Source organism: Miscanthus floridulus, chromosome 4 (assembly GCF_019320115.1).
Source record: "Miscanthus floridulus cultivar M001 chromosome 4, ASM1932011v1, whole genome shotgun sequence".
In the NCBI taxonomy this organism is placed as follows: Eukaryota; Viridiplantae; Streptophyta; class Magnoliopsida; order Poales; family Poaceae; genus Miscanthus; species Miscanthus floridulus.
Genome location: NC_089583.1, coordinates 122,315,340 through 122,325,686, shown reverse-complemented (window position 1 = coordinate 122,325,686; position 10,347 = coordinate 122,315,340). Strand labels below are relative to the sequence as shown.

Sequence of the window (10,347 nt, the reverse complement as noted above, 5' to 3'; positions counted from 1 at the left end):
TCCTACGTAATAACAACTCCCTGAATCCCTGAGGCGGACGCCGATCGAGTACCGGACGCTGGACTTCGTGAGCGCCAGCGGCCGCCGCCCTAAGCCGCCGAGCAAGAGCAGCACCTCCGCCATGCACCAGGCGACAACCCCGTCAGCCGCCCGCCCCATGTGGCCGCGCAAGCTGCGCGCCGGCGCCCGCCGCCGCCGGCCCCAAAGAGCGCCATGGTGCAGAGCAGTCAGGACGCTCCCTCAAAGCTCTGCTTGCTTTTAATTTGAGATTGAGCTGCTGTGCCGTGACTTCCGGTCATGTCTTTCATGGATTCTACGGAACTTGCTTTGTGATTGAGTCTCTCAAAAATCAAAATACATTAATTTGCTTCTTGCTTTTGACACTGAACCAAGGACACGTGAATCATTTATTTGTTGATTTGTTCCTTGAAGTGGAATTTTCCTAATTTGCTAAACTGAATCAAAGATACGTGAGCGACTGAACGTTGATTTCTGCTGAGTGAATTTTTTTCTCTCTAGCTCATGGGCTTACCGAGGTAGCTCGTCGCGCCGCCCCCAACACCAGCCCGCAGCCGCTGCTCCTGCACTGGAGGTCCACGATTGGACGGCTCGAGCTGGGGGTTGATGTCTACTCGGCCATGGCTGGCGCGCCTACCTGGGCTGGCATTGGCCGGCGGCGGCGCGGCGTTGGGGTGTCGTCGGGCGACCGTGGTAGCAGCCTGGCGGTGGGCAGCCGCGGTGGCGGCGGGCGAGCGGGCCAGGTGGGCGACTCCGATAAGAACAGAGACAGATAACGCACACGGGAGATGACGAGGAGCTGCTCAGATTGTGAAAATACTACGGTACCCTTGCGATTAAATTTGAAACTAGTTGCTAGTCCAAGTATTATAAGTTTCGACCCATAATTTAAGTTCTTCTGTATTGGTTCTTCTCATTTTATAACTATTAGATTAGATTTGTTTAGATAGATGGCTCTAGATTTTTCCGAGCACTGTGAAAAGCACGGTAAAATTTCTCTAATGAAGCATGTGACGTTCTTGAGAAAAGCTATGTACTATATTTTCTCTGTATTGATCTATTTATTCTCTTCTTGCAGGTTACCATGTTGGCGGGGAATACAATTAGAGTACTGTATTTAAGTATTTAACTATCTGCAATAAAAAGGTATAGGTGATCTTGATTATTGTTTCAGCATTTCTATGTTCTTGGCATTCATTTTCCAAACTTTTGCAGACCATTTTTAGTTTTTTTTTCTGTATATAGGATAGAAAATCTTATGAGAGGACAAGTACTTTGACTAGCAAAATTTGTGTACGCTCTATCCGAGAACAACCACCTGTATTATTCTCTTATATGCACGATATCAGTCTACTAGAAATTCAATTTGGTACTTAGTAAGGCCTTCGATGCTACACATTTTCCTGGAGCTACAAAATGGACGGTTCATTTATGGATTGAATTTGATCTGTGCAAAAAAGGGGAACCGTGGCATGGATGCTTTTATGGGTTTTATTTAGTGTTTTGTTGCTTGATTAAATGCTATCGGTTGTGGATTGTACATTTCAGTTTGATGCCATGTTTGTGGCACGCGGCACACTGGGTTAGTGATTGTTACGAAAATGAATTAGCACCCAAGAAAACCTAATAAACAGCAAATATGTGCATGGTTGTTTTGACGCTATTAAATTGGTGCCCATGATTCTTTATAGCTCAAAAACTTGCTAGGTTCAGATGGACTGTACTATCAGTTGACCTCAATTTTTTCATGCTCCTATAGCATTGAAATTTTTTTCATGCTCCTACAGCATCGAAAATTTTGCAACGCACGGACAAAAATTTGAGCTCCTCTATAGCATTGAAAATTTCTAGATTCACGTAGCAACGTAGCTACAGACAGTGTGGCATGAGATTTTGCTATTGTCAAATTCTGGGATATCAAACGGGGTACACCAACTGAAATGACATTATTTCCTCTTAACAGTGAGCACCCCAAAAAAATACGTACATGGTTTAAATCTAGGAATGTTGCTATTATATATACTACTCAAATCAAAGAGCAGATAATTAAAGAGGACCTAATAATTGATTTACATCCAGAGTGCTGCATGAGAAAACATGGGGGTATTCTTATTAGTCCGCTGTTATTTTTGCAAGTACAAACGTGTACACGTTACCACCCTCAGGCGGTCAGGCCCCAATAAGGAGATTAAAGAAATAGATGTCGTGTATATGTACGCGTAACTATGCTACATTCGTTGTGACAAACAGGCACATCAGTATCGTCGCTGAACGTCCGCATCCTGGACGTGAACCGGGGACCTTGAAGCAGCTGACCACCAGAACACCTTGAGCTCCTCGGCGAAGTCCCTCTCCCTGCCCAGAACCACCGTCGAGTGGTCACGCCTGTCCATGACACTAAGCTTGGCGCGTGGGAGCTTAGCCTTGAGATGGCGGCTGCACTCGACCGGAACCACCTGGTCGTCGGCGCCGTGGACCACCTGCACCGGGATGCCGGCCGCCACGACGGCCTCCAGGTTCGCGTCCTGCAGCCTCGCCCCGCCGCAGATGACGTTGTGCATGGTGTGCCACGCCGAGTGGTGGGTGTGCTTCGTCAGATCCCTCACCCTGAAATCCACGTCCCTGCATTGCATTGCATGTAACTGTTTTTTCTAGAGAAAAGAGATAGTTTCAGCACCGTTCAGCGTGTAAACCGTGCCTACGAAGTGTATGTACGTACGTGTTTCCCGTGAAGAGGCTGAAGAGCCACTCCCAGAGCAGGTGGTTCTTGCAGACGAGGAAGCAGACGGTCCTCCCGATGTGCTCGTACCACGACATCACCGCGGAGCCGAACAGCAGCGGCGGCCACAGCTTCTTCTCGGCCAGCCTGTTGAGCGCCACCTGGCTCGCCCTCTGCTCGCACGGCAGGAAGTACGGCTGCATGTTGCAAGTGCAACCAACGAACACGGTCAGTCGTCACTGACTGATGGTGAGCGGCAAAGGAGGTGCCTGCCTACTGGTGTGTGCGCGTGTACTCTACTCACCGGTGCAACCAGCGTGATGGATTTCACGCGGGTCGGGTGCTTGGCAGCCAAGGCGAGGGCGATGATGCAGCCCATGGAGTGGCTGACCAGGTGGAAGGAGGCGCTGCCGCTCATCAGGCCATGCGGCTCGATGAGGCTCCTCTCGATCGCCTCCACGTGGTCTCTCACTCTGTACATGCAGTTCGCAGGCTTGGGGCTCCGGCCGAAGCCGAGGAGATCCACCGCGAACAGCCGGCAGTCGTCGAGGATGAAGGAGGACTCCCGGAACACCGTCTCCGCCCAGAAGGACGACGACGACGTGAAACCGTGCACGAAGATGGCGTTCTCGCGGTCGGGCGTGCGTGTTCCTGCTGCTGCATCTGCAAACCGGCCGCCGGCGGCGGCTTTCCGATCCGGCTCTTTGACGACGACGTGCAGCCGGCCGCCGGCTTCGCCCTCGCCGGCGCCTCGCCATGCGACGCACGACTTGCACGCGCAGTCAGACCACCTGGGGCTGCGCCACTTGCAGGGGGGCATCGGCTCATCCGGCGGCGCCGCTCCCCTCCTCCCGACGACGAGTCGCAGGAGCCCCAGCAGCGCGTCCCTGACGGCGCTCCTCCGACCGTGCGCGTACAGCGTGTCGGAGACCTCCTCGTGGTCACCGCCGTCCACTGCTGCAGCGGTTGCCTCGCTGATGCCGTCGTCGTCGTCGTAGCTCCTGTGGCAGTAGCAGTGCACGGGGTTGTCCTCGAGGACGCCGTCGAGGAGGGCGTACACGAAGCAGAGGATCACGTCTGCGACGTCCAGGACCGCGAAAACGGTGCTGGCCAGCGCCGTGGACGCCGCGCCGGCGGCCCTCCGTGGCCATGTGGTGGAGGTGGACCACCGGCCGGAGCTCGGGAACGTTCGCATGGTAGGTGGTGCCAGAAGGGACGGGAGGGAGGCGTGGGGGCGAACTGAGGAGACAAGTCACAAAGCGGATGGAATAGATCGACAACGCGAGCCGTGCGTGGGGCTGGAAGGCCGTGCGCTGGCCGTTGCTCCACGTCGTCGGTGTGCGCGGACGACAGAATCCGCAAGCAAAAGCCAAAGGCAACCAGGCAACGATCTTTTTGACCGGGTCCCGCCTGCTTTGCGTCGTTTCACACCGTGTGTTTCTCGTACGTGCCGTGCAGCACATCGTTTCGTCTCGTCGGAGTTGTCGTCCATTTCGATTCAGCAGCTCATGAATCATCATCATATGTTGTTTACTGTTTCCTTCCGAAAACCAACTTGGCGTCGGGATCCTCAGCAGCACGGGTAAACTTTGAATGTCCACTCAAGGAGCCGCAACATGTGTTCCACGAGTAAACTTACATCTTTTCTTAATAGTTAAGAATCACGGTACCTCTAGGTACTTTCAAATATTCTCTTTTCTAACTAATTAATTGAGGAAGGTTATTTATAAAATGTAATCTATATTATAGATGACAATTTGGTAATTGACGACGTGCCTGAAGCCTCTCGTCTCATGTGTTCTCTTTTTTTCCGCCGCTACCACCAGGGCCGCCGTTAGGCGCTTCTCTCCTTCCTCGAGTAATGGATTCAGGGCAGAGCGGGCATCGGCATTCAGGGTTTGAGGTGCTCAGTGAGATGGTCCATCCAAATATTCAATCACTTCTATTTTGCATTTTTTGCTCTATTATCGTCTTTGTCGTGTGCTTAGCTAGCTATATGTTCGGTGTGGTGCCTGCATGTCTATACTCAGTCCATGACGATATCAAGCAACGAGGCTGCCCGTGCAAGCGCCGACAGGAAACGAGCGGCCACGACGGAGGAGCCACTCCGCTAGCAGCCAGGAAAGGCACGATGGTGCGAGGTGGCGGGCTGGCGGCGCAATCGGCGGCCGTCGGCAAGGCTGCGCCGGTGTCAAGAGAGACTGAGATGGGAGCCACCAGGCATGGCATTGGTTCAGATTAAGACAGAGATGACACGGGAAATCCTATTTTTGCCCTTAAATGACAGTACTAAAATAACTGATTTACCCATATTCAAAAATAAAATACAAAAATAAAAATAGATCTTGTTCCACATATTTTGGTATTAGTTCCACCTAATTCGGTATTATCCTCACCTATATGTTACCTCCAGATACTTTGAGCTAGGTTCTTTCCATTTTTTCATCATCCTATCGCCCAATGTGTAGCCCATGTTTTTTTCCAACCATTGTAAAATGTCACTTTTCTTAAATCACGTATCCCAAACCCCCCTTGTTCTTGGATTTTGTTATTCTTTCCTATTTCACCAGATGGTATTTTCTTTTCATGTTGCCTCCATGCAAAAAAAAATCATTTTTGAGTTCTATCTATTCTTTTGACAATAGATTTGAGTAAAAGATACTTTCTCCATTCCAAATCATAAGACGTTGTGATCAGAGTTCTTTTTTTTTGTGAATATGCAAGTTTGGATCCGAATTGAACACCAAAGGGTTGTGATCAAACATGTATCTAGGGATTTTGAAGATTGCATAAGGGAAAATAAGGGCCTGTTTGGCAGGGCTCCTCCCCAGCTCCGGCTCTGGCTCTGGCTCCTTCATAGGAGCCCTGCCAAACCTTTTTTCAGAGAAACCGTTTTTTTGTGAAAAATAGAGGAGCCGGCCTCGAAAACGGCTCTGGCTCCTCAGGAGGAGCCCTGTCAAACACCACGCCTAAATTCAGCACTCTATCAACTTTTCCAAAGTAGGATCAACTTTGTTGTTACTCTAGGTGCATTTCCCTCCCCCAAGGGGCAAATCCTTAAACTCATAGGTATTGATAACCAAATTGAACATATCAGAAAAAATATTTACCATATTTTTTTTGTTTTTTCATTGCTAAAACTGAGGATATTAAAATATCCGCCCATAATCAGGGGTATTTTGGGGGTGTTTGGATGAAGGCCTATGGTGGAATTGCCTGGCTTGGGAGCTGCCTGTGACAACAAACCAGGTGCAGGCAACACCAGGCGTAAGAAATTGGTCACCTGGCTGGAGCACGGAAGTTGCCTGGCCTGATCACATGTGCAGCATAAATCTCTTGCTCATGATGGAGTACATACTACAGGTAGCTTTCTTGCAACAAATAAAAATAATTATTTCTAAACTACACAAACTATTCTCAATTATTTCTAAACTACGCAAACTATTCTCTTGTGATTTTTTTCTCTTTTATGTGGGTACACAGGGATGTGCATGGACAACAGTCGTCTATGAAAAGTAGTATTAATATTATTTATATACTTAAGTATATTATGTCTTCTAAAAAATAACTTATTACCACTCCATTAGACAAGAAAATATTGTTATGTCTTTCATTAGCCTTTCCAGGCATAGGATTCCAACCAAAGAGATCAACTCCCAACTTGCCTGGCCAGGCAGATTTCATCAAATTTCCAAACAACTCCTAGGCAACATTTTTTGCTAGGCAAGTCATCCAGGGCTCCAACCAAACACGCCCTTTTTTTGGAACAGAAACTTGCCAGTTCAGTCATAAACTAATTTTATCATATACATTAGCTATAATCACAAAACCACTATCATCAAAACTTTCTAAATCAAATCTTTTGTTTCAAATATACCCCCTCCCCCTCCCTAAACACACACACACACACACTTGCCATTAGACACCATCAGAAAGCCAAGCAAACCTCTTTTCAGCATCCAATTTCAGAAAAAAAAAATGTTGGTATAAGTTTTCTTTATAGTTTCCTGCAGCCCCACAAAGTCAGCCTGATATTCACATACTATGTCTTTGAGAAAGGTACTAAGGCCTTTTTGCTCAACCCCTCTGCAATTCCAAATTATGCCTATCATTTAATAGGTTTTTATATCTCCTTTATTTCTGAGATTGAATCTAGGGCAAACCTTATATTCCTCTCCTTCAGAGATGGGTTTGCCAAACAAACCAACAACTTTGACCATAATTTTACTTTTCTTGGCACCTTTGGGTTCTCTTTTTCTTCTTACTAGACATAATTCTAACAATTTCTGCTTCAAATCCACCGGTTTGCCAAATTAAGCCCTTATGTTCATCTAGGACAAGAGGTTCTTCCTACTAGATAATACCAAGTTCACTTCATCTAAATTAGATCTAGCAAATTCTAAGTCCTTCAAAGTGTCTATTTTCTAAAAAGATATGGTCTCAGGATCGACGCCCATTTTATTCCCTATGGAAATTATTTTAGAATTATTAAGAACCGCAAAGGAGTCCTTGTTATTTTGTTTCATATCTTCATTGAAGCCTTGGTCATTTTTAGCTTTATCTTCTCATTTATAGTTAGCATAGAAGTTTTTTCGAGAACGTGTCCGTTGAAACGTGTTTCATTAAGAAGGAGGATATGAAGCTTACAACAAGTCAGCATAGAAGTGTTCTGCACCTTGATTTTCTTGCTCTGTCTGACCTGCTTCCATTTAGCCTTCTCTGGCATATCATTCTATAGAGTATCATTGGTTTTCTCATTCACTTTCATACCTTCTGCCCTAGTTCTTATTTCATATAGCCAGCTAAAACATGATTCTCCTCCTCACTGTCTTGCATTGTAGTCTGGGTAGTTATTTCCTTTTCCTAGCCATCTTCCTAATTATATCCCTCCCAAGGAGGTTCTTGAGTCCCCTTTCTAGGGCTCATTGAAACATCTCTTTCCTTTCCAGGTTTTGTGTTAATTGATTCATCTTGTTCCTCCATAGTACTTATATTGCTCTCCTCCACCTCCTTTGCTACAAGGATAGTTCTCTTGGCTTCAACAGCAGCAAGAGGATAAAATTTGGTGTACCCCCTGCACCACCCCTCTGGAATAAGTCATAAAAAAGAAATCTAAACTCCATCCACAACTGCAGGCACCTTTGTCACATCCCTGCAACAAGTTTTCACCTTTGTAAGGAAAATGGACCCTAGGCCCATTTACTTTGGATTTTAGTGTTTGATGACCAACACAACCAAATTAGACTAATGAATTTGCAAGTGATTGTTTTGTAGTTCAATAGGATGCAAGATGTGACTTGGACAAAGGCGACGTGATGATCCGATGATCAACACCTCAAAGAAGACCTTAGGAGCACAAGAGAAGACCTAAGATATCAAGCAAAGTCCAAGCACGAAGATAGGAACCAAGCCGCACGCAAGATCACGAAGAAACAAGCTCACAAAGGTGACCGGACGCTGGAGAAAAGCGACCGGACGCTCCGATCAGGAGGCTCGGCAACAGCAGCAGCGACCGGACGCTGGCGGCAAACCGACCGGACGCAAGCAGCAGCGTCTGATCAAGTACAGAGAGGTTCTAGAGCGGCGAATTTGCGACCGGACGTTGGCAGCTTCCGATCAGTAGATCGTGGCTCCAACGGTCGGGACGACCGGACGCGTCCGGTCAGCAGCAGAAAAGCGGGATTTCGTCCCCAACGGCTACTTTCTCAGTGGGGCTTATAAATACAACCCCCAACCGGCCAAATGAGATGTGTGGAGTTGAGGAAACATATCTAGGGTGTTGATACACCATTTTAGTGATCTCCACTTACATAGTGCATAGTGTTTTATTAGGTAACTAGCGTAGGTGCTTTGCGAAGTGCTTAGGTTGATTAGACCACCGCTTATGCGCTTGCTCTAGGTTTAGGCCTAGTGTTTAGTGATGTTTGCATACCTCTTACCACTCGATGCTTGCGCGCACCATTGTTGTACATCGGAAGGGCTTGTAGTCTTGCAAGATCACACCAACCACGGTTATGGTGTGGCCGCCACCGTGTACCGGAGGGAACAAGGCCCGTGGCGTTTTGGCCAGAAGCTTGATAGGAGCATCCGGGAGAGGCTTGTCGGAAGGCACGTCGGAGACCCACTTGCGCGTGGGGAAGGCCTGAGGCTATCCACGGAGTTACCTGACCAGGAGCTTGGCCCTTGCGAGGGATTCCTTGCGAGGGGCTCCAGCGAGGACTAGGGGGAAGCTTGCGTGCTTCTCGATACCTCAGTAAAAATACCAGAGTCGTCGACGGGAGTTTGCATATCTCTACCTTGCTCTTTAGCTTCTGCATTTACATTGATTGTATTACTCCTTTTGTGGTAGAGATAGCAACACACTAGCAAAACCATAGTTGCACATTTAGATAGTTTATCTTTTGCATAGGTTTTGCTAAGGTTAGAAAAAGAGGCCATAGTTTAGAATTAGAATTTTAAGTTGCCTAATTCACCCCCCCCTCTCTTAGGCATCACGGTCCCCTTCAATTGATATCAGAGCTGGTTGGCTCAATTTGGACCTTTGGCTTAACCGCCGTTGAGCCGACGCTATTTAGAGTGGTTGGGATGGATACCTCTAGGCCTCCGCACTTTGATGGCACTAACTTCCCCTATTATAAAGCTAGAATGGCTTGCTACTTTGAGACGGTTGATTTAGGTATTTGGAGAGTCACTCATGATGGGATGAAACCCATTAAGAATCCTGAAAAACCCACAAAGAGTGATGAAAAAGAAATGCACTTCAATGCTAGAGCTAAAAATTGCTTGTTTGAATCTTTTAGTATGGATGTGTTTAACCAAGTGTTCACTTTAAATACAGCACATGAAATTTGGTTAAAACTTCAAGAGCTCTATGACGGCACATCTAATGTTCATGAGTAAAAACATTGTCTAGCTAAACAAAATTATGATTCCTTTACAATGAATGATGATGAGCTTGTTCGTGATATGTATTCTCGTTTGAATCTAATTATCAATGAGCTCCATTCAATAGGACTAACAAAGCTAGATGATGCAGACATCATAAGGAAGATCATCTCCATGCTACCACAAAAGAAATATGCAAGCATCATCACCATCCTTCACAATATGGAGAACTTGAGCACCATGACCCCAGCCATAGTCATTGGCAAGATAGTGGCATTTGAAATGTCATGCAATATGGGTCAAGAAGAAGCCTCTTCATCAAGCAAAGGCAAAGCTCTCGTGTGTGGCGAGAAAAAGAAGATGAAGGGCAAGCAAGTTGAGACAAGCTAAAGCTCAAGCTCCTCAAGTGAAGATGAAGAAGAAGAAGATGATGATGATGATGATGATGGAGACTCAAGTGATGATGATCAATCTTCCTCCTCCACCTCCGACCTTGATGAAGAATCAATCAAACTAATCAACAAGGTGGAGAAGATGATCCAAAAGCTCAATGTCAAGGGTGTGCCCATCCAAATCCAAGATCTCATTTTCACAAATCAAAGAAATGAGCAAAGAAAGAGAGGATGCTATGGATGCGGTGAGTTGGGGCACTTTGTGTAAGCTTGTCCAAATAAGCCCACACCCAAGAAAAAGAAGAAGGCATGCAAGAAATAAGCCCTCACATC

General features: G+C 46.8%; 1 protein-coding gene across 2 annotated transcripts; it reads right to left on the bottom strand.

Moving 5' to 3' along the window:
- Positions 1–1,980: 1,980 nt before the first annotated feature.
- Positions 1,981–3,997, bottom strand: LOC136552943 (probable lysophospholipase BODYGUARD 4). Of its 2 annotated transcripts, none has more exons than XM_066544519.1 (3): positions 3,042–3,997; positions 2,738–2,934; positions 1,981–2,625 (listed from the first exon to the last, which is right to left on the bottom strand). In XM_066544519.1, exons 1-3 carry the CDS (start codon positions 3,930–3,932, stop codon positions 2,274–2,276), a joined length of 1,440 nt encoding a protein of 479 aa, XP_066400616.1. In that variant the 5' UTR covers positions 3,933–3,997; the 3' UTR covers positions 1,981–2,273. The 2 variants fall into 2 exon arrangements, with proteins under 2 accessions (XP_066400616.1, XP_066400615.1); XM_066544518.1 differs by having other exon boundaries at positions 1,983–2,640; positions 3,042–3,995.
- Positions 3,998–10,347: the final 6,350 nt, after the last annotated feature.